Raw genomic sequence first — 25,471 nt, 5'->3', positions numbered from 1 at the left:
GCATAGATGTATTTGCATGTAACCTACATCACTTATTTTAAGTGCACTGTCGATGACTTTGAATGACATGAACAGATTTCATTTTCCTGTGCTGCCCACACATCTAGGCTGTGTCTCAAATCCTATTGCTCTGCCTACCTAGACAACAGTTTGGTGTAATAAGGCGCGTAATGCATGTTTGGACATCACAGACGCGTTTGTGGAGTGTGGCTATGAATCGATGCTCAAAATGCCGTCTAGATAGGCAGCCTATGAGATTTTGAGTCACAGCCCTTCTGTTGCGGTCTCGCTCTGTTGAATGTGGAAACACAAGCGTCATGCTGACACGAGGACGCGCAGAGGGGAACAGATCTAATGCAATGCAACTCTAGATTCCGGTGTGGTTTCTAAGTGTGACTAACGAAGGAAGGGAAAGGCACAGAAAGCAAACATGCTAACAGTTAAACAGTTTTATCTTGACAGTCTATTGTCAAGGGAATTGCGGTAACCATGAGTGTACTCTTCAGAGTCCATTATTTAAACAATCCGTTGTGTTTTGAAGAGTAAAGCTGATCAGGTACAGTACATGAAGATGGACGTAGACGTTACGGAAATGTTAGAAGAATTTATGGGAAGTGCACTTGTTACATGGGTAGGTGGTAAGCAAAAACAATTAAAGTTCTTTGATAATCTTCTTTTTGTTCGATTAAAAGTTTTGTAAACTTTACAAACCAGTTCAGAACTATTCTGCAACTGTAAATAATGTTCAGAAATTATTTTTTGATAAATTCATGTTGCTTACTGTTAAATCTGAACAAACAAATAAAAAATGGTCCATATTTATGCTCTTCCCTGCTGAAAACTTCACACGCTTAGCTCTGGTTTGGTTCAATTTGATGGACCATCTTGGAACAACTAGCTATGCTGGTCAAACATTTATTAGTCTGGTTTTTGTAGCTAACTTGGACCAGCTAAACACAGCTATCATGCTTTATAACAGAGTTATTCTAAACAGCGAGGGATATCTTAAAATATATCAATGACTTCTTTAGAATGAGAGTCAAAATTAAACTTTCTATTTGATCTGGACAACCACAAAATAACTTTTTGCAAACTTCATGTAGATAGGACAGGAATGATAAAGCATTCACAAGAGAAAACAAAGATCTGTTATATTCAGATCTCAGTTTTTCTTCATAGACAACCTTGATGTGAGCAGGGCATTGATTTTTTATTATCTGTAAGGTTCATCTATTTGAGGGTATTGTCAATGAGGAGGAAAATGGACCACACTCTCAGGAATACATGGAGGTAAACTCCAACTCCCAGAATGCTGTGAGGCGGTACCTGAAGCTTACCAATGGAGTCTACCTCAATGAGGTCATGAGGATCATGTAAGACAAGTGAAAGTCTAAAAAATTAAAATATATACTTTGTTTTGAATAATTTAGCTTGCTTAAAAGCTGAATTACGATTCATTGATGATAGTTCAACATTGACTCCGCTAACGATGACATTTTTGTTGTTTGTTTGGTTTCTTTAATCAGTGATCCCAATCCAAAGGTAGAACAAATCTACCACAATGTGGGTGACGACAAGATTCTCAGGGTGCAGAACTTTTCCATCCTCAATCGACACTTGAGATCATACTATCAGGTATTGAATTAAAGCACCAATCATAGTGACAAGAAATATCTTTGCAAGTACATTCCACAAATGAATAATAGTGCTTGATTCCTTGACTAAAATAAAAATGCTGCCAGCACCTGATGGTAAATATCAGGAAAACAGTGTATGAATGAACAACTCAGTAACTCACTGAACAGTATGTACTGCCCCTGTAGCTGTGGAACAAGTTAGCCATGTTTGTTTTTTTAATTTTCTGTGGTTTCACTTCTTGTTTTAAATGTCCTAGCTGTGGACATGTTTTTTGCAGTGTTATTTTCACACAAAGCATGTGGAAATGACAAAGTATTTCATGTTCCGGACATTTAAAAATTAAAATGAGAGCAAAAAGCTTATAGTCATTAGAAAACTTGGCCGTCTGCTGAGAGACTGTGCTACACAGCTGACAGATGTGCTTACAGATATCTTCAACACCTCGCTGAGCCAGGCAGTCGTCCCCACATGTCTCAAATCCACAACAATCATACCGGTACCAAAGAAATCACCTGTGTCCTGTCTAAATGACTACCGTCCCATAGCACTGACTCCAATCATGATGAAGTGCTTTGAGAGGTTAGTCATGCACAACATCAAAACCAGCCTCCCCAACACACTCGACCCGCTCCAGTTTGCATACCATCCAAACCGCTCTACGGACGATGCAATTTCCTCCACCCTCCACCTGGCTCTTACCCACCTAGAAAATAAAGACTCCTATGTTAGAATGCTGTTCAGTGACTTCAGCTCGGCATTCAACACAATAATCCCACAACAGCTCATAAATAAACTAAACCTGCTGGGCCTTAACAATTCCTTTTGTAATTGGATCCTGGACTTTCTAACCGGAAGACCTCAGCCAGTCCGTGTCGGCAACAACACCTCGAGCACTACCACACTGAGCACAGGTGCCCCACAAGGCTGTGTGCTCAGCCCGCTGCTCTTCACACTGCTGACCCATGACTGCACTGCCAAGTTCAGCTCCAACCACATCATCAAGTTTTCTGATGACACAACAGTGGTAGGTCTCATCAGCAACAACGATGAAACGCACTACAGAGAGGAAGTGGCACAGCTGGCTGAATGGTGTGGCACTAACAATCTGTCCCTCAATGTGGAGACGACAAAGGAGGTTGTGATGGACTTCAGGAGAAACTCCGTTGACCACCCCCCACTGACCATCGACAGCTCGACTGTGGAGAGAGTCAGCAGCACTAAATTCCTGGGGGTGCACATCACAGAGGATCTCACCTGGACCACCAACACCATGTCACTCTCCAAAAAGGCACAACAGCACCTACACTTTCTCCGCCGGCTGAAAAGAGCAAGTCTCCCTTCACCCATCCTCACCACATTCTACAGAGGCACCATTGAGAGTGTGCTGACCAGCTGCATCACTGTCTGGTTCGGTTACTGCAGTGCTGCTGACCACAAGACCCTCCAGCGGACAGTGAACACAGCTGCAAAGATCATCGGTGCCCCTCTCCGCTCCATCCTGGACATTTTCCTTACACGATGCTCCAGCAAAACCAACAGCATCGTGAAGGACTCCACCCATCCCTCCCACAGTCTCTTCCAGCTCCTACCATCAGGAAGACGGTACCGGAGCATCAGAGCCCGCTCCGCCAGACTGCTCAACAGCTTTTTCCCCCAGGCTGTGAGAGACCTGAACTCAAACCACCCCGGCCCCCTCTGAAACCCCATGCAAACCCCTACCTCCTGAAACATGGACCACCCCCCATACCAAAGAAAAAACTGTATGGAACTTTTTTGTGCAATTCGAAGTGTGCTACATACAGGTGAGTGGACCTGTACAAACCACCTGTAGTAACACACTCTCCTCTATGTGCACTAGACACTTTACACACACTGCTGCGTGTACACAATCCCACAAAAGACTCATATATGTATGTTTACATGCTCATGCACTACAAATCATCCTGCACTGTTCCCCAACCAGCTGCTTGACTCAAAATGTTTCTCATTGCACATGTACAGTATGTGAAGCATTTGTATATTTTGTATTTTTTATCTTTTATTTTTCTAGTTTGTATAGGGTAAATATTTATATATAGTATACTTATAGTTAAAATCTGTCAGTAGGTTAGTTGTGTATACAGTGGTGTGAAAAAGTGTTGGCCCCCTTCCTGATTTTTTTGCATGTTTGTCACACTTTAATGTTTCAGATCATCAAACTAATTTAAATATTAATCAAAGAAAACACAACATGCAGTTTTTGAATGAAGTTTTTTATTATGAAGGGAATCCAAACCCACATTGCCCTGTGTGAAAAAGTGTTTACCCCCCACCCCCCACCCCCGTTAAAACATAATTGTTGTTTATCACCCGTAAGTTCAGTTTCTCTAGCCACACCCAGGCCTGATTACTGCCACACCTGTTTGCAATCAAGAAATCACTTAAATAGGACCTGCCTGACAAAGTGAAGTAGACCAAAAGATCCTCAAAAGCTACATATCATGTTGAGATCCAAAGAAATTCAGGAACAAATGAGAAAGAAAGTAATTGAGATCTATCAGTCTGGAAAAGGTTATAAAGCCATTTCTAAAGCTTTGGGACTCCAGCGAACCACAGTGAGAGCCATTATCCATAAATGGCGAAAACATGGAACAGTGGTAAACCTTCCCAGGAGTGTCCAGCCAACCAACATTACCCCAAGAGCGCAGCGACAACTAATCCAAGAGGTCACAAAAGACCCCACAACAACATCTAAAAAACTGCAGGCCTCACTTGCCTCAGTTAAGGACAGTGTTCATGACTCCACCATAAGAAATATACTGGGCAAAAATGGCCTGCATGGCAGAGTTCCAAGACGAAAACTGCTGAGCAAAAAGAACATAAAGGCTCGTCTCAGTTTTGCCAGAAAACATCTTGATGATCGCCAAGACTTTTGAGAAAATGCTCTGTGGACTGACGAGACAAAAGTTTAACTTTTTGGAAGGTGTGTGTCCCATTTCATCTGGTGTAAAAGTAACACAGCATTTCAGAAAAAGAACATCATACCAACAGTAAAATATGGTGGTGGTAGTGTGATGGTCTGGGGCTGTTTTGCTGCTTCAGGACCTGGAAGACTTGCTGTGATGAATGGAACCATGAATTCAGCTGTCTACCAAAAAATCCTGAAGGAAAATGTCCAGCCATCTGTTCGTGACCTCAAGCTGAAGTGAACTTGGGTTCTGCAGCAGGACAATGATCCAAAACACATCAGCAAATCCACCTCTGAATGGCTGAAGAAAAACAAAATGAAGACTTTGGAGTGGCCTAGTCAAAGTCCTGACCTGAATCCTATTGAGATGCTGTGGCATGACCTTAAAAAGGCGGTTCGTGCTCGAAAACCCTCCAATGTGGCTGAATTACAACAATTCTGCCAAGATGAGTGGGCCAAAATTCCTCCACAGCGCTGTAACAGACTCATTGCAAGTTATCGCAAACGCTTGATTGCAGTTGTTGCTGCTAAGGGTGGCCCAACCAGTTATTAGGTTTAGGGGGCAAGCACTTTTTCACACAGGGCCATGTGGGTTTGGATTTTGTTTTCCCTTCATAATAAAAAACTTCATTAAAAAATTGCATGATGTGTTTACTTGTGTTATCTTTGATTAATATTTAAATTAGTTTGATGATCTGAAACATTAAATTGTGACAAACATGCAAAAAAATCAGGAAGGGGGCCAACACTTTTTCACACCACTGTAGGTTTATAGTGTTTTTTTACTTCATTGTTGTATGTCTGTATTTATGTAGCACCGTGGTCCTGCGAATGAATGTAGCGGAATGACAATAAAGCTCAACTTGAACTTGAACTAAATCATGGTTTTGCTTGAGTTTGAATTCACCTGCATTATCTGGAATTTTTACGTTCTTTTAAAATAAAAACAAAGTGTGCTTGCTGACTGCACAGTAGTTGGTTTATCTTTGAGGAAACATATCTGATTAAATATTACACTAAATATAGACAATTGATCCACACATTTCATTAAAACTATTAAAAATCATTTTCATTAATTTAAATAAATCTGAAATAAAATGTAAATATTATACTAATAGAAAAAAAGATACACAAGATGTGACTGGGGCAGTACCCTTTCAAAAGGTACACCTTCGTATCTTATTTATCCCAAAAAGGTGCATGTACCTTAAAGGTTCATACAGTATTAATACCTAAAATGTACAAAATAGTACATATTTGTACCTTTTGAAAGGGTACCACCCCAGCTTTTGTAACTTTTTTTTCTGAGAGTGTAGATAAAAAGTTAAAACAAACATCAGAAATTTTGCCTTGGCAGCTGACAAGTAAAATAAGTTGAAATACTAAAATTACTAAAACTGAAATAAAAGTAAATGAAGGCTAAATAGAAATATAGTAAAAAACAAAAAACAAACAAACCCTAAAACGTAAAACTAGAATTAAAATTAAAATCGAAACGATAAAAATAAAAGCTAATCCAAAATATTAGTAAATATTAGAAATAATACTATTTATACTAAAAAAATAACTGCATATAACTTGTGACCATTTCTTTAAACAATTTTACCATGCCTTCACTAGTTAATAAAATTTGTGAAAACAATTTATAGAATTATTAAAAATTAAAACAATAAAAATCACTACAGGGTATAAAAAAAAAAAAATCACCACACACATACACTCCCCTCCAAAAGTATTGGGACAGTGAAGCCAATTCCTTTATGTTTGCTGTAGACTGAAAACATTTGGGTTTGACATCAAAAGATGAATATCAGACAAGAGATTTACATGCCGGCTTTTATTTCCAGGTATTTACATCTGGCTCTGACACACAATTTGGAAGATATCACCTTTTGTTTGAACCCATTTAATATTTAGTTGCAAATCCTTTGCTTTCAATAACTGCATCAAGCCTGTGACCCATTGACATCACCAAACTTTTGCAATCTTCTTTTGTGATGCTTTTCCAGCCTCTTTCAGTTGTTGTTTGTTTTGGGGGGTTACCCCCTTCAGTCTCCTCTTTAGCAGGTAAAAGGCATGCTCTATAGGGTGTAAGTCTGGAGATTGACTTGGCTAGTCTAAAACCTTCCACTTCTTGCCCCGGATGAACTCCTTTGTTGTTTTGGCAGTGTGTTTTGGGTCATTATCTTGGTGCATAATGAAGGATCTCCCAATAAGTTTGGTTGCATCTTTCTTTAAATTGGCAGACAAAATGATTCAGAGTTCATTTTGCTGCTGCCATCATGTGTTACATCATCAATGAAGATTAATGAGCCTGTCCCAGAAGAAGCCATGCAAGCCCAAGCCATGACATTACCTCCACTGTGTTTAACAGATGAGCTTGTATGTTTGGGATCATGAGCAGATCCTTTCTTTCTCCAAACTTTAGCCTTTCTGTCACTTTGGTAAAGGTTAATCTTTGTCTCATCAGTCCATAAAACTTTGTCCCAGAATTTTTGAGGCTCATCTCTTTACTTTTTGGCAAATTCCAGCCTGGCCTTCCTATTCTTCTTGCTAATGAGTGGTTTGCATCTTCTGGTGTAGCCTCTGTACTTGTGATCATGAAGTCTTCTGCGAACAGTAGATTGTGATACCTTCACTCCTGCCCTCTGGAGGTTTTGCTGATCTCACTTACAGGTGTTTTAGGGTCTTTCCTGACAGCTCTCACAATGTTTCTGTCATCATCTGCAGTTGTTTTCCTTGGTCTACCTGTTCGATGTCTGTCACTTAGTACACCAGTGGCTTCTTTCTTCTTCAGGACATTCTAAATGGTTGAAATGGCTATGGCCAATGTGTGTGCAATGGCTCTGATTGATTTTCCTTCTTCTCCCAGCTTCACAATTGCTTGTTTTTCACCCATAGACAGCTCTCTGGTTTTCATGTTTTCACACCTCTTAACTATTGATCTTTTAATCATATTTACAAATGTCTTGACTCCACAGCCAACAGAGCAATTTTGTCTTTACTGTTCCAATGCTTTTGGAGGGCACTGTATGTATATATATATATATATATATATATATATATATTATTATTATTTATTTTTTTACAAAAATGTAACATTTTACAGCATTAGCAAACTTCTCCTACATACACTTACACAAAATACCACAGTTGTTACTTTTTGGATTTATGTAAATTGTTGGAATTTTATTGAAAACATGTAAATACCATTGTATATGAATTTGGTAATCATTAAATACTACATTATATCATTGTACCATGGTACTACCACAGTACTTTTTGTAAGAGTAAGTCATTTTTAAAAGCATTAGAAAATTATCAGTGTAATAACAAGATCATTAGTCAAACTGAATGAGATGTCAGTTGCTGCAGATTAATAAGCCTATTTTCCACAATCAAGCTTGTTTTCTTTTGACCATGACTGCATATGAATAACTTTCTGCTCACTCTAATGCATGTCATACTTAAACCTCTTACTTGCGCATTGTCTGGGATGACAGCAGAGCACCAGTGAGATTTTAATGTTTGTCATTTCTTTCACGTGCTCTTTCAGGAGAATCTACAGCAGCTGGTGCTGATGCCACTACCAAATGTTGCCGTTTTAGGCCGAGATCCTTTGACTGGTGCGGTCCTGTCATTTCAAAAAAGGAAAAATGTTCTCTCTAATTATTATTACATAAACAGAAATGATCAAAAAGTGCAGATTTTTTAGTAATTAAGCTGTGTTTGTGTTATGTTGGTTTCCTTGTCAATAGAGGGCGCTGTTGCAGAGCTCAGACGACTGCTACTGTTATTGCTAGGCTGTGCAGTACAGGTAACTAAACACTGTAAACACTTAATATCTTTAATGGACAGTTTCAGTGCTGTAAATGGATTAGAATGTAAGTTACTAATGTAAACATATTGATGCTTACAGTGTGTGATTCATTTCTCTGTTTCTATGACTCATTGTCACCAGTGTGAAAGGAAAGAAACGTTCATTGAACAGATTCAGTGCTTGGACATTGATACACAAGCAGAGCTTGCACTTTGCATACAGGAGGTCAGTGCATTTTGAACATATCCTGAACATAATTTCAAACTAAAACACATTTGTGTAATGTGCTAATAAGTCTGTGATCTATCCTGCTCCAGGTGACCCAAGACCCAAGCACAGTGCTTCCTTTGGAGTTTGGAGACATGTGTGGGCTGAATGGAGCCGAGCTGCAGACTCTCTTCTGCTCCATGGCCAAACAGATCCAGAACCTGCTCGGCCAACGAGACACACACTTGGAGGTGAGAGAAGAATTTGTTTTGGCAGTCTGACAATTTCAGGTGCAAGTAGGTGAGGCTAGATATGATTAATTCACAGTTGTGTTCAGAAAGGGTGCTCTTCAGCTTTGGATGTCTCTGTTTGATCTTCAGAGGATAGCAGAGCTTTGTCAGGAACAGGAATCATCTACAGCACATATAACCACGTCAAGTGGGTTTGGAGATGGACCTCCTGAAGGACTGGCTGTGCAGCTGGCTGACGGCAAAGCTAAACTGCGCCGACTCAAACAGGAACTGTGAGTTTATTTGCAAAGCATATTTAAGGACAGTATACACTATCGTTCAGTGTTTGGGGTCATATTAATATTATATTAATATTAATATTAAGTAATATTTTTTTTAATTCAGCGAAGATGCAGAAAATCAATCCAAAGTGACAGTAAAGACTTTTATAATGTTTCAAAAGATTTGTATTTCAAATGAAACTTGTTTAACATTTAAACTTGCTATTAATCGAAGAATCTGTTTCAACAAAAATATTTTGCAGCACAGCTGTTTTGAGTGACAAATCAGCATATTAGAATGATTTCTGAAGGATGATGTGACATATTGCTAAATATTGCTATTTCAATACCCTGGACAACTTTTTGCACATTCCTCTTATTACTATTTAAGTCAACAACATACTGACCTGTACTGACCTGCACATTTATATTTATATTTTTTATCTTTTATTTTATTTTATTCTCTTATTTTTTCTACTTTTCTTTTTCTTAATATTTGTATACTTTATAATTGCACTGTCCTTGGAGCGGACCTGACCTGCATTTCACTGCTGGTTATACCCTGTATAATTGTGTATGTGACAAATAAAAAATCTTGAATCTTGAATTTTTACATTGAAGACTGAAACAATTGCTGCTGAAAATTCAGCATTTCCAACACAGGAAAACATTACATTCTAAAATATATTAAAATAGAAAACACTTGTAATATTGCATTTCACAATACTTCAATTTATGTTTACTATATTTTTGATCGAATAAATGCAGATTTGTTGAGCACAAGAGACTTTCCAGTGTTTTAAAAACAATCAACCTGACCCCAAACCCTTAATTTTATTCAAGTCCCCATTATCATTATAATTATTCAATTTAATGGGTGTGATTTCAGCAATGTTAAAATATCAATACATTACTTTTTTTTAGTTTGGACTTATGAAATAACATTGGCTTAACAGTAATTATTTTTTATAATTTCGTTTTGTTACACTAGTGCCTTTAAAAAGTATTTACACATTAAAATGTTTCAAAGGGAAGATAAAGGTGATCAACTACTGGATTACAAGCAAGAAATGCAAACTATGGAGGAAGAAATAAAGAAACTACAGAAGGAAGTGAGCACACTATACTGATAATAGACACTGTATCATCATTAATAAATGTGTATGGACACTGGATAGATTTCACTGACATACTGTCTTATGTTTGGTTGGCTCAGAACCGAGCGTTGCAGGTGGAAGCGCGTGTGAGTCGGGGTCTGAAGGATGAGCTGGACTGTCTGCGTGAGCGTGCAGCCAGAGTAGAGCAACTGCAGGCGGAGCTGAAAAACTGCACACATCGGCTCCGCAGCATGGAGCTGTACCGCACACAGCTGAAGGTAGAGGAGGAAATATACATCAGGCTGAATCATCATGCTTTGCAATTAGGAATGACAAAGTGGAGTGCTATAATTTGGAAATGGAGTAATATTTTGTGCTACTTATATTCTGGCAAATAATCAGTTGTGAGAAACGCAAGTTGCAAAAATTAAAACTTAACGTGTATTAAATTGTAGGGTTACTTTTAAAGGAATAGGTCATTGAATAAAAAAAAAATCTGTCTTTTACTCACTCTCATCTTGTTCCAAATCAGTACGACTTACTTTCTTCAGTTTAACACAAAAGGAACCCTGCATGAAGCTGCACCATGCAAATTTGAAGATGGTATTTATAAATACATTAAATAGAGCAACTTAAACTACCATTTCTAATGCATTTATTAAATACAGGAAAAATAGTAACTTTGTGAATATTACAATTTAAAATAACTTTTCTATTGTATACATATTAAAACGTAATTTTATTTCTGTCATTGCAAAGCTGAATTATCAGCAACCAATACTCCAGTCCTCACTCACATGATATTTCTGAAATCTGAAATCATTCTAATATTCTGATTATCATCAAAAAACTATTGTGCTACTTAATATTTGTGGAAACTGATCTTTTCAAGATTCTTTGATGTATAGAAAGTCCAAAAAACAGCATTTAAAAATATATATTTAAAAAAAAAAATACATACCTAAAATTATTGAATGGTAGTGTATTATTTGCATTTGGATTAACATAGTGGAGTGCTTTCATCTGGAAATAATATTAGATTAGCTAATTACTGGATAGTAATGACATGATCAACTTTGTAGAATAAAAGCTTAAAAAAAGTTGTGATCAGTAATAAAACATGATGCATAAAGAGTCCCTGGTCAGCAGCATGAACGTTCAGCAAAAATATCACAGAAGAAAGTAAGTCAGGTTTCATGCAGGTTTGGAACAGCATGAAAGTTAGTGAATGATTTCTGTAACGCTCATTTCTCTGGCCCTACAGGAGCAGCAGCAGTACTGTGCCTCGCTGCAAGAGAACAAGGCACTTCTGGATGAGCAGCTGGCTGACGCTCGTGCACGGTGCACTGCTCTGCGGGAACTGGAGAAGGAAAATCTTCTTTTCAGGCAGAAGCTTGTGGATATGGAGGGTGTATGAATGACTTTATGAACTTAGTGTTTTATTTTTAAGCTTCCATTTGTGACTGTGGAGCTCAATTTTGATTAATTATGTTAGGTTTGAAGAAAACTTCTAAAATCTACTTTAAAATGTATAAAAGTTATAAGAAAGAATTGCGTTCTTCTAAAATGTGTGATGTATATTCATAATGCTTTATGGGTATATAATTGCATTTGTGTAGGAGCGAGACATTGAGAGACAGAGGGTAGACGAGCTGTTGGAAATGAATATGAGTCTGCAGGTGGATCTCAAGCGTCAGGTTCATTCTGTGCATGTCAGTCACAATGTGACTCATCAGCATTTCCTCCAATCAGAGCTAGAGTCAGACGAGGACGTTCAGGAAATAAACATGCCTGAGATTGGTAGGTTTTATGTGTGATTTGATATTATGACTCAACTGCCATCGGTAGATGATTGATTTCATGACTTCATGTATATGTATATCAATCATGTATATGCAAATCAAGCTGTCGTGTTTAGGAATAGACATTTATGCATACATTTACATTTCACCCTATCACTAACACTCAATCAAAGGATAATTTACCCAGAAATTTAAATTCTGTCAACGTTCACTAACCCTCATGTCTTTCCAAACCTGTATGTTGGAAAGCACAAAAGGAAAAGATTAGCATTAGCATTCTGGATGCTCTTTCCCATACAATGAAAATGAAGGGGAATAGACAATGCTGAGCTTTTACAAATAACACTTTCATGCTGCTTTTTCTTTTAAATCTTTTTTATAGCTTGACAGTGTTCATCCATACTTTCATCATGTGGAAAAGAGAAACAGAAACATCCTGCCTGGCTTCTCATGCGTTTACAACAGGAATTTCATTTTTGAGTAAACTAATCCTTAAAGGGATAGTTCACGCAAAAATAAAAACTCTGTGATCATTTACTCACCTTCATGTCATTCCAAACCCATTAACCTTTGGTTAAAGTTATTTTTAATGAAAGCTGAAAGTACAAGTAACCAAAACTTAGAATATTATAATTCTTCACAAGAGAGGAACAGGGAGGGTGAAGGTTTTGGAGATTGACTTTTTGCTTTGTTGTAAAGGAACAACAAGGAATAACATGGAGTTAAGTGCACATGTGTCTCCCTTACTGTTGTTCAGATCTGAAGCCTCTCAGTGAGGAGGTAAACGAGGCTTCCTCGCTGAGGCTTCTGGGAGCTGAAAACGAGAACGCTGAACTGAGGAGACGACTAGAGCTCTTGAAGGCTGAACGAGAGGTCAGTGGATTTTTTGACATTTTTATCCTCTGGCTACAAATTGATTCGGACTAATTAATGTAAATTCTCAAGTTTCCCATGTTCCTGTCTCTCTTCTAGGCTCAGCAGGCCAACCCCCCTGAGATGACTGAAGAGCTCCAGAGACACATGGACCAACTCTCACAAAAGCTTCAAAGCACCCTCAAGGAGGTGAGGCACTTTAGATGGATTTAAAGACATTTATTCTAAGCGTTTTGCCTACTGTCAATTTGTCCTCGTCTCAACTCTTTGAATCCAACCCTGTCATTTCTCTTTCAACTGTTAGATGGAGTGTCTGAAGAATGAAAATAGCAGCTTGAAGATAAATCTCGAAGAGCTGAGGACAAAACAGAGACGGAAAGACCTAGAGGAAGAGAGAACAGCCTCAGAGGGAAAAGAAGGGAAAAAGCCAATAATCCCAAGAGGGGAATGCGAGGGAAATGACACGAGAAGAGAGAAACACGATGGAAAAGAAGGCGTAATAAAAGCCCAGAGAGAAGATGGAGAGGGGGGAGAGGGGGGCGACATAATCCTCAGCGAGAGAAAAAAGAAGGTTATAGATGAAATGAACACCAAAGAGAGAGGAGAGGCAGAGGGTGAGAAAGAAATTGAAAGGAAGAAAGACATCACAGAAGAGACATCTCAGACGTACAGCACAGAAGCCCAGAAGACAGAAGAAGATAAATTCTCCCAGGACACCCTCGCCCTGCATAACCAGCTTCAACAGGCCCAGGAAGAGGCTGACAGACAGACCACTTTAGCCCAGGCTTTGCGCTCCAAACTGGCAGCGCAGAGCAAGAAGGTCTTGGAGGCCGAACATAAACTGGTTTTCCTGGAGGCTGAGAACCAGCGACTGAAGAAGGCAGCAGAGAGCCTCATTGAGGCTAGGAAACAGATAGAGGTAATGGACCATCAAGTTATGACACAGAAAAACCTAATTACTACATCATTGCACAGTCCACTCACTTCAACATCCACTCAAAGCCAGATTACGGTCCAGTCGATAACGGCAATGACTCACAAGGTAAAAACGCAACTCCCTGCCACTAGCAATTAAGAGAGACATTCAATGTGGTTACTAGACCTGTGTAAAACAAGGACTATTCCTCACAATGATAACTTTTTCCACTTTTACTCATTGTATCATAAGGCATAACGATCTGGGATTGCAATTGAAGAGATGTCGGCCTTGATTTTCTCACTATCATCACTATTGTGCCTTTAAGCACGGCACTCCACTTTGATTTACTTTGGATAAAAGCATCTGCTAATAACCACTTAATATGTTTATCTGTCAGGTGCTGCAGGGTGAATCTATGCAGCAGGAGGAGGAGCTGATGCATCTGCGCAGTCAGGTGGAGTTTCAGAAGATGCAGGCTGCAGTGATTGCTCAATTAGAGGGAGACAGGGCAGCCTTGGAGAGGGAGAGAGAGACTCTCAGAGGCACCATAGACTCGCTCAGGGCTGCGGTGCGCAAGGTGAGGCGCGTTATTTGTTCAGCCTTTTGCTGTACTACAAGATATGGATTACATGACCGGGGAAACATTGAGATTAATGGTGCCTACATGAAAATTATGCTGTAACAATGAGTGGATATCAAAAACACAATGGGCATGATGATAATTGGTCTTTAAAGTGGTAGTTCACCGAAAAATGAAAGTTCTGTTATCGTTTACTTGTTCAAACTCACATGCTTTCTTTTGTGGAAAGCAAAGGAAAATACATACTTTTAAACTGAATGACAATTAAGGTTGTCAAGCCCCCAAAAGAATTAAAAACATTATATGAATATATTAGTCCATAATATGCATCATATTGTATGGATTTGTGTGAGGAACAGACCAAAATCTTACAAATTTTCATCTCTTAATTCTCATTTGCATATTCAGACTTAGAGAATCAAGATGCCTCACGTCATGTTTAATGTCAGTAATGACATTGGTTCTTGCATGTCTCATGACTGAACATGATATGCCAACTTTAAATATGTAGATTTGAGAGTCGTGCGGAAAGAATTTCAGTGCAAAATCATATACATTTCAAATTAAAGCCATATACAAAGCTATAATATAGCTTCAAAAGCCTTTCAAATATGCATACCAGTCATATAGATCACTTTTTCGTCAGTAAGATTTTTGCTTTGACAGAAATTAATCCTTTTATTCAGAAAGAAGGCATTAAATTGATCTGAAGTGACGGTTTGACTTTGACACTCCATTCTGCATTTACTTCTGTTGTATAGAAAAGAGCTATGTAAAAAAATCTCCTTGTATATTACAAAGGGCATTAATAGCATAAAGAGATTCAAACATAAGTAAATTATGACTGAATTTTCATTTTTAGGTCAACTGCTCCTTCAAATCTGAAGTAAAGTGAGTGTTTTTCTATTTGTGGACTGAACTAAGCAAACTATTTTTTCATAGGGTGATCAGTTAGAGCTGACCAACCAAAACCTCAAGGCAGACTTTGATAGACTGGGACGGACCTTAGAGTCTGCCAGGCGGCATGAAGAAGAGCTACAAGCTGAACTGCGAGACTCTGGCGTGGAGGTGGAGTCTCTGACTCGAGGGCGGGAAGAAGCGCTGCTTGATGTCATGCGACTGGAGCAGGAGAAGGAGGCATGTCAGGCAGAGCTGGACAGTCAACGGCGTGAAATACGACAACGAGAACGAGAAATTGCCAGACTTAGACAGCAACTGGAAAGCACAACATCTGCCCTAGAGCATGGCAACCAACGAGCCTGCAACCTAGAGGCACAAAACAGGTAAAATACATGTAAAGGGACCTTCGCACTTATTGAACTATGTCATCAAACAACAATAGTTTCATTATTTACTCACTTTCATGTCGTTCAAAATTAATATGATGAATCTTTATACATAAATTAACTTGAAAAATGAAAAGTCATGTCTTGGCATATTATAGTGACCTTGTTCTAACAAGCTCCAAAAATGACCAAACACCATGAATGTAGACTTATACGTTATATTTCTTTTGACCCAAGTTCAAGTAGTTATTCACTACAGATAATCTTCCACTGCAGCTTTCATATCTCTAAAAGCATTGGTTCTCATCTGCATCTGCTCACAAAACTTGGAATATAGTGCATGAGTTGTCTGTACCACCTTAATGATACTTTTATGATGCCTTTTTGGTGTTTTAAAGTCACAAAAATGGAACAACAGGACAAGTAAATAATGAATTATACTTTCACTTTAATATGTGAACCATTTAATTTATTTCACACAGAACCCAAATTCCTTATTTCTGATCTTATGAAATAAATAGCATAGCATAAGAATATTATGTATATCACTCACTACATCTGTCATCTGCCCACAGACGCATGTGTCAGGAGATTTCTCAGCTCAAAGAGACATGTGCCCAGTTCGAGGAGCTGCAGAAGGAGAATCTGCAGCTCGGTACACTCAACGCTGAGAGCAAGGTCCAGATTGACTCCCTAACAAAGGTCTGTGCAGTATTCAAAGCGTTTGTTTGTGAGATCTGAATGATAAAAGCAATTACTATAGTGCTTCAGTACACCATATTTCTGCAATTATGTTCGCCTGGAGGACCAACTGAGCTGAGATCTTGCAAAATGGGCTCCTTTGAATATTTCCTTTCAACTAGATAATTGTTTTCTAGCTGCTTTTTTTATCTGAATATCCTCAGCGCAATTAGATTTCCCCTCCTTGGACAACTGTGCTGAAAATGCATCTTTGTGAGATTAATGAAAGCTGTTATTGCTCAGGTTTTCCTAAAGAGGCACGTGGTTGGTTCTGGATAAATCTGGTAAGGTACAGCAATTGTCTAACTTTAATATCCCACTCACAACCAGGATCTGGCTAACGAGAATGCCCATTCCCGAGAGTTATCCAATCAAATCGCGCAGCTGAACAGATCACTCGAAGAGATGCAGACCAAGCTTGAAATGGCAGCTACACAACAGCAACGATCATCTCCAGAGGTTGCTTTTTCATCTCCTGACTCACACACACAGAGAATTGAGGGTTGTGAATCAAACAGACAGTCTCCACAGCTGTCAGGAAACCCCCAGGAGGCCACTGTCAGTATTGTAGATAAGGCTAACCGCAACCAGAGCTTGGGGCCTACAGACTCTATCTATGCAGCAGAAGACTCTGAAAACACAAGGAACAAACAACCACACACAACGGCAGGGACTGGCACTGGCAGCCAGGAGGCATTGAGTCAAAGACTGATAAATACGGAAAGGGAGGTGAGATAAAATGCAAAACACACACTAAAAAGTCATTACGTTTCGGGCCCCGCAAGGCCACTTCACGTATGTCTTTATTTAAACATCATTAACGCCGTCCAGGGATTCTGATTACATTCTAAATGAATGTATATCAACTTGTATGCTGAACTCCATGCCTCTGGTTGTATCCCAGAATGCAGTGCTGCAGCGAGAGCGGGAGGTGTTGCTGTCTCAGCTGACTCAGTCTCAGTCAGCCTGTGCTCAGCTCAGAGAGCAGTTGGACGCCCTGCAGCGCCACTCCATCTCGCTGCAAGAGAACTGTGCTAAATTACAGGCCCTCAACACCAAACTACAGGTGAGTGCTTGATCGAATCTGGGTTGCTGGTCTCTAAATGGACCCTTGACGCTGAAATAAAGGCTGGGGTATTTTAGAAACTGACATTTGTTTAAATCTATATTAGTCTTTACAGTGGGCGGACACTAACAGGTTTCAATCATACCGCTGATGGAGCATAAAACTAAACCACTTTAAATTATACAGGCTTTTCATAAACAGGTTATTTCCACCCCAATGACCACACTCTCATTATATCTGCTTTATTGTACCCTCTTTCCTCTCACTTAGGTGGAACAGGTGTCTCTTAGCTCCGAACATGCGGCGGGGTTGGCACGTTGCAATGAGAGCGAACTGCGCTGTGCGGCTCTGGAGGCAGAATCAAGGGTGTGGCTCAAGGAGAAGGAGTCGTCAGAGATGCGCCTGGACGCTGTGAGGAGGGATCATGAGAGATTGACAGCTCTGCAACAGAGACAGGAGGCAGAGTTAGAAGAGTTGTTGGTCAAACACAGTCAACTGAAAAGCAGCAGTCGCAGTCTAGAAGCTCAATATAAAGACACTGAGGCCAGGTACACTGCCTTAGACAAGTTGCATTTATTGAATTTATTAATTTAACAATAAATTAATGAACTTTTATTTATTTGAAAGTAAATTAATTTATAATCAATAAATAAAAAATTTAGGTTATTCACATAAAAGGTCAAAGAGGAAATAATTTGAGATTATTTAATAAATTATTTCATTTGTAATTATTTAATAATAATATTTTTAGCATACTTAAGTGGTCTAAGCAGAAAAAGGCAAGGTTATTTATATAATTTAATAAATTAAGAATAATATAACAACAATACTTTTAGATAATATATGATTTTGTAAGTTATTTCATGTCTTGTCCTAAGTAAATCTGTGATAAATCAAAATATGAATACGCAAGGTTGTTAACATGACTTGTACTTTAGTAAAAAAAAAAAAAAGTAAAATAAGTGCGGTTTCAAAAAAGTATTAAAAAGCATTACTATATTACTAAAATAAAACCTATAATAACACACCACAGACACTTATCCACAGATTTTTTGTTACACACAAAATTCTTACATGTAATACTTTTACACATAAAAAAATCTTAAGACTTTGATGTAGCTTGGTTCTAAAAAATAGTATGTTAATATAAAAATAACTATTACAGTATTTAGCTGAAATAAACTAAATGATCTCTTGATTTAGAATTTAAAGAAATATCTTTGATTTTAATCTTGTCAAACGTTCTAAATACTGTACTTGTCTAGATATAAGGAGCTGTTGGAGCGAAAAACACAGTTGGAGGAAGCAGAGGAATCGATACGTGTGGAAAGACAGAAAATGGAGAAAGTGACACAAGGGCAGGTGGAAAGCGAGAAGGAGCTGGAGAGACTGAAAATGGACAATGAAAGGTGAGACAAAGTCATAATTGCAGTGACCACAACATTGGGTTGAAATTACAGTTGGGTAGATTCATAGGAAAGAGAGCGGAAGTGATGACACCACCCACCTCAAACTGTTCTTCCTCCACTGTGGTGATGGTAAGCTCCCTACAACATGAGTCATTTCATAGCCAGTTTTCAACAGTTGTTGCCATGGCATGATAGCCCATCAAAATATTTGTGAAGCTGGTTGCTTTGGTGAACAGGATAAAAGAAAAAAAATTTCATAACCCGGCAGGAGGCAGTTTACTTGTATTCAATATGTTCAGTTAGTTAGATAACTGTGTTAGTGTAGATTGGTGCTTTAATCACTTGTCTAGATGAATGGACTGATGGTTGTATAGACAGACTCACAGAAACATGTCTGGGCTTAACTTGAGTATCAAAATAAATATTTTGCATGAAGAAAAATGAAAATGAAGCCTAAATTAGATGTACTTTTAATTATTTGGACTTGTATAGAAACAATCACAAATGCCACAAAAAAAAATTAAGCCTTCTTTAAACCTTATTTGTTTTGGGAGTTTTCATGAGATGTGTCATTTAGTGTAATTCACCTGTTTAATGTGTAGATATCAGAACCTGCAGAGGGAGTGGGTTCAGGTGCAGTCCGAGCTGCTGGCTCAGAGTTCAGTTCTGCGGGCAGAGTTGAGTTCGGCTCAGCTTGAACGGACCAGACTGGAGGGAAAACTCAGCACTCTTAAAGAGCAGAACCAACAGCTGGATCTCAACAGCGTACGTCTCAGCAGCCAATACCAGGTCTGAGCACAATGCACATTATGACAGTTCTGTGTGTATAATATGGTATATTTCATTTCTTTCTTTTTTTAAATCATTACTTTTAAACAGCAAGGACAATTTCAATTAAACAATTATATTTCATTAAATGTATCAGTGATGTCTATGTTACAACAAGTTTCTAATTCAAATAAGTGCTGTTATTTTTAACTTTCCATTGCTGAAGGTGACAGTTTCCACAAAAATGTTAAAGAGCACAACTATTTTCAGCACTGATAATAATAATGTTTCTTGAGCAGCAAATCAACATATTAGAATGATTTCTGAAGGATGTGACACTGAAGATGGGAGTAATGACAGGAATTCATTACATTTAAAAAAAAAGAAGAAAAAAAAATGAATATTTTGTAGATTACAATAAATTCAGTTAAATTGTAGTAATATTTTACTCTCTCTCTCTCTCTATATATATATATTTGTGTGTGTGTATGTATAGACTATGTCTTTAAATGTAAATTTTTAGATTGAATTCTTCATTTGTCATCTTTTAAAAAAAATTTTTTAACTTTATTTTAGAATTATTTACAGGTTTAAATTTTGTGGTCTTAGTATGCATTTCATTATATTGAAAGTCTGAGATTAATCATAGTAATTACAAAAAAGTTTAAAAATAATTATTTTATTTTATAGTATTGGCCTAGTATTTACAGTATATGCTTTCTCTAGCTCCTAACCCAGCTGAAGGCAAACTTGGAGGAGGAGAACCGGCATCTAGTAGAGCAGAACCAGAATCTGGCCAAAGATAACAAGGCCCTACTGGAGAGCAGCCTGGAGAGACGAGACCAGCACCACAACCAGCAGAGAGAGTACCTGTACGAACACACACACATTTGCAGCTCACTTTTATCCACTTTTTTCACATGCACCACGTAGAACATTCGCACTGGACCACCTGCATCAGTAAATAACTCATGTTTTTCTCTGCCATCTGTCCATCTCTCTCCACCTCAGTGACAAGCTCAATGAGCTGCGCAGGGAGAAGCAGAAGCTGGTGGAGAAGATAATGGATCAATATCGTGTTTTGGAGCCGGGTCTGCCTGGCATGTGTCCACCCAAACAACCAAAGTTAGTCAGGCTTTAACATCTGTCTCTAGCAGACCTTTTCACCACGGACTCATTGCTTACTCACTGTATGCTCTCTTTCATCTTGACATCCTGCCGTTTTTCTCTTTTACCTTTTTTGATTTATCTGAATCTTGCTGGCTGCCTTTCAATCACCTATAAACTCTCTTGTGGCTTCAGGAAGTCAAACTGGATAGCGGACCGCATGAAGAAGCTGATAAAACCTAAAGGTGGAAGCAAAGAAGGCCGCGCTCAGTTTATTGCTGCTGGAAGTATAGAGAACCTCGCGGATACTGTAGACGGTGCTCCCATCACTTCAGCGCCTGGTGAGACTGCAGAGGTGTATGGCTGGTGTAATAACATTAGATGTATTGTACCACAGAGCGTAAGAGAGTGCCAGTAAGTTAAGACTGCAGGGTTCCCTGGACTCTGTAAAACACAAAAAAGGTCCCCAAAAGCCCATAACAATGAATGATGCTGTTACCCTACCACATTATGCCATTACCTTGGATCACAACCAGACAGTAATTCTGTGTTTATGTGACGGAGCAATGGAATGGAATTTGCAGATCAAATGAATATTGCACAGCATTGAGATTTATGGTAATATAAATACTAACAGTAACAGTGTATCAGTACTTATATGTATTGTATTTTCTGTGTATATGGTTATACATTTAACATGGTATTGACTTAACATGGCATAAGGGGATTTGTGATTTAAAAAAAAAAAAATTGACAACCAAGTAGGCCTACATTTCACCTCAAATTCTCAATGCTGTAACGCAATGTATGTATATGTTTTATTTTTAGTGGTGATTCTGTTTTTGATCTCTTTTTTGTAAACAGCATCATAAATAGCATTATATACAGGGGTGCACGTAAGTGGTCAGCATGCGCGACCAAAATTAATTTGCGTACCGACATGGATGACAGCTGCACAGTTAACGTACAATTTTAGATGCGCGAACTGTACTGTATAAGATTTCTATCCAAACTGAAAGCACAATCTAGGCTAGCCGCTGCAGTTTTCAAAGCAAAACTGTGACATTTCATTCACTGACGCTCTTCCATCAGCAGCGCTAAACTCGCCCATAAAACAGAAGCGCATATACCAAAGTCTCTTATAGTCTTTGCATATACTTACTTACCGGCAACCCGCCAAAATAAAAGCTCGCTGATTTTACGTTTGAAAATGAAGATTCAAATAATTATAATAAAAATATTAGCATTTTATTTTTGTTTACTATAAAATAATTGTAATACTAATAAAATAGTATTATTACACTTGATTATTTAGTTTATTTAAAAAAAAAAAAAAAAACTAAAAGTACAATAATATTATCATCATTATTTTTTAATATAGTTATATTTTATGGGTCACACTCCATGCCGTGGCCCGCGTGAGGACCAAACCAAATCTCCAGGTACTCATATAAGAACCAGGCTGAAAAACTTATGTGCACCCCTGATTATATATTACATATTTATATAATTTTATATTTTCAAGTTAGAATAAGGAGAATTTGGGGGAATAATGTGCTTAATTTTTGAAAATAATGTCACAATGCAAAAAACCCTTAATTGTCATGTTTGTGAGATTCATCCATAAAGACCTTTACCTCACCAGAAAGAGAATAAAAATTGTATCTTTTACAAAGTATGCTCTTCACTGTTTCAGTTCATGAGCATCCCATTAGTGCTCCAGTGTCCCCGAGTTCGCTAAGGAGAATCTCATCTCAGGCTGAAGAAGATCAACCCAAAACTAATCTGCGGACTAGTCGGCGCAAGCTGGGCTCCCGGCATGGCTGGGCTCTCGGCAGGGGCAGAGGAGGAATTTCCCAGTCCTTCAGTCCAGGAGACCAGCGTGTGCAACCTCGTATTCGTCTGCGCTCTTCCCAAACAGGCGCCATGGCCCTCTGGGAACATGACGGCAGCCCTACACCCAGCCAGGACAGCCCTAGCGAGGAGGGCAGAGGTAAGAAAGGGTAAAGATATAAACTAGATAGGGTAGAAGAAAATGAAGTTTGATAAGGTTGTAAAATAACATGCATTGTATTTGTTTTGTGTTGAGTATAATATCTGTATGTGTGTTTTAGTTGATAGTGAGGAGAACATCTCACCCGCACACTCTGATGTCAGCCGTGTATCATCTGGAACTGAAGGTCAGTCTGCAGAAGTGTTTTTTTAACTGGTGGATTTTGTGTTTGTGACGTCTTATAAAGTGCCACATTACAATTTTTTGCCACAAATTCATCTGTCAACTGGTAGAAGCTAGACACATTAGGTTTATGCCAAAATATTGACGTGCTCCTACAATCATACCTGATCAAAATACATAGGGTAAAAAAGTAAAATCCAGAAATGACATATGGGTCCACTTGTCTTTCAAAACTATATTGTCAATATAAAAACAAGCATTCTATCCTTTTCCATTCGGCCTGTCATATTAATACATCTGAATATATTATGGGGCTAATTCATATTTTCAATGGAAATAAATCTGCATTTTAAGAAAGTTTAGCTTGCTTTAAATTATGTGCAGTAATTAGCCACTTAATAATCAGCAAGACCAGTTCATATCCCTTTAATTATTGAATATGCCTTGATTTATTTTAAGAATGCCCCAAAACATTAACAACATCTTTTGTCTCTTTCCTTTAGATTTTCACTCCAGTTTTGACAAGCCACAGGACACAGAAAACAAACAAGCATAAAGCAATCACAATTTAACACTCATTTAACTACTATTATCCCTTGGTTTTTAAACAATTTTACATACAAAGCATTTATAAAGCATATGATTTACACTTACGATATATAATGGTCCAATAAATTTACTGTGGGAAAACAAATAAATGAACAAAAAAAAACACATGTAAAATGCATCCATCATTAATACACTCCATATATTTATAGACATGCGACTTTCCTGAAATATTATAGTAAAAAATTACTATACTAAAATATGTAGTGGTTGAGGTTGTAGCTCCTATTCTCACCGCTATGTGGCACTATAATGCCCAGTGGTTGGTGTGCTGGTGCCTTTGTATCTGTATAATTATGAGAGTGTCTTATACAAACTGATGCTAACAAGATATTTATGAGAGCAGATTAATTCATGCGGTCTCGTTGGCGAAAAAAAGCTGACACTTTGGAGACTTTGACATTTAAGAAGGAGGCAGAAGATGATGGGGGTCTTAAAACAACGTGGGTGCGGGCAAAGATTTTTTTTTTGACAATCCTTGGCTGGGGTGAATCATAACTCAAAAACGACAAATGGAACGCTAATACAATTCATGAATTATGCAGTTGTCATGGCAACATTAATCAAAATGCGTCAGTCTGCAGACCTTTTTGTCGATGAATTGATGATATACTGAGCACGACGATGCACAGTTTAGAGATTGTCATCCAGTAGACCACATTTTAAGCAATGTCTTAAAGATGCTGAATTCAGAATGTTTAGACCATGCATTAAATCAATTTATTGTCACGAAGATGCCAAAAACACTATTTTTCAGCCGAACAAAGAAAAGCAACTGTGAAGTTGTCAGAATTTCATCTAAAATTAGAGGACCCCTTGAGAGTAGCCTTCATTAAGTTGAGAGGAGAATGATTATTATGAGATCTCATGGCTTGATTGCCTCGCCAACAGAGTCCTTAAAACAAAGCCACCACATTTTTACACTGAACAGATCGTATATGCAGCTATTGCGAGATGAGATGTGACCTCCTGACTCCCTGGAGTTTGTTGAAGATACTAATACTTTGTGGGGATCATCTGAAATATGGTCAGCGGTGATAGTATCTTTCCGAAGTACTCTCATCTAACCCCATTCGTTCCTGCTTTCTCCTTCCATCAACGGTCCTGTCATGCTCCCTTCCCTGGCGCGCTCTCCTCTCCCTCCCTCACTTGTTTCTCCTCCAGTGTATTAAAGGCTTTGACGCTCTCAGTAAAAAGCTGATTTATTTTGTGGAGGTATCGATCGCTCTCTGCATTAAAGATTATAATTCATTACCCCGGCCCTTTTAATACATTAAACATTCAAAATAAAAATAAAATAAAATCGAGGTAGGTGAGAGGAGAGCACTCAGACACTGTCCACTCACACAAACACACACACTCTCCATTTCAATTACATTTGGATAAACACTTAAATCTTAAAATTCAGCCACCACTTTCAGAAGGGTTATCTTTCATATATAATTTTATTAAAACATTTTAATTAGTTAAATCTATATTATATTAAAATTATACATTAAGATTTGTACCCATAGAAATTACTAAAGTAGTCAAACCTGTTCATTAGAAGGGGGTGACCCAATACTTTTAGCAATATAGTGTGTGTATGTGTATGTGTGTATATATATATATATATGTATATATATATATATATATATATATATATATATATATATATATGTGTGTATATATATATATATATATATATATATATGTATATATGTATGTATATATATATATACATATATATATATACACACATACACACACTATATTGCTAAAAGTATTGGGTCACCCCCTTCTAATGAACAGGTTTGACTACTTTAGTAATTTCTATGGGTACAAATCTTAATGTTAAAGCATATAATGATATTCTTTGAATTGAATTGTGATTTAATTGTGTGCTTCTAATTTTATAGCAACAGTTTGGACAGGACCC

At 38.0% G+C, this 25,471-nt stretch overlaps 2 protein-coding genes across 3 annotated transcripts in view; both read left to right on the top strand.

Annotated features, from left to right (window-relative positions):
- The window catches only part of LOC306853527 (fermitin family homolog 3-like), a 568,382-nt gene that overhangs the window by 474,602 nt on the left and 68,309 nt on the right, over positions 1-25,471 (top strand). The gene's annotated exons all lie outside the window — the stretch shown is intronic.
- LOC306853375 (uncharacterized protein) lies at positions 320-24,744 on the top strand. 2 transcript variants are annotated; one of them, XM_079390729.1, is made up of 29 exons: positions 320-631; positions 1,225-1,373; positions 1,527-1,635; positions 8,142-8,211; positions 8,344-8,402; positions 8,547-8,630; positions 8,723-8,863; positions 8,993-9,135; positions 10,154-10,235; positions 10,340-10,498; positions 11,485-11,631; positions 11,840-12,020; positions 12,780-12,895; positions 12,995-13,084; positions 13,200-13,814; positions 14,212-14,391; positions 15,337-15,677; positions 16,256-16,382; positions 16,752-17,150; positions 17,326-17,487; positions 17,758-18,035; positions 18,753-18,896; positions 19,499-19,685; positions 20,391-20,536; positions 20,676-20,789; positions 20,967-21,112; positions 22,468-22,764; positions 22,886-22,951; positions 23,451-24,744. In XM_079390729.1, the coding sequence occupies exons 1-29, from the start codon at positions 566-568 to the stop codon at positions 23,501-23,503; spliced, it is 4,851 nt and encodes a 1,616-aa protein (XP_079246855.1). In that variant the 5' UTR covers positions 320-565; the 3' UTR covers positions 23,504-24,744. The 2 variants fall into 2 exon arrangements, with proteins under 2 accessions (XP_079246855.1, XP_079246856.1); XM_079390730.1 differs by having other exon boundaries at positions 338-638.

This window comes from Barbus barbus, assembly GCF_936440315.1.
Source record: "Barbus barbus genome assembly, chromosome: 33".
Classification (NCBI taxonomy): domain Eukaryota; kingdom Metazoa; phylum Chordata; class Actinopteri; order Cypriniformes; family Cyprinidae; genus Barbus; species Barbus barbus.
This window is presented reverse-complemented; position numbering and strand designations above follow the sequence as displayed.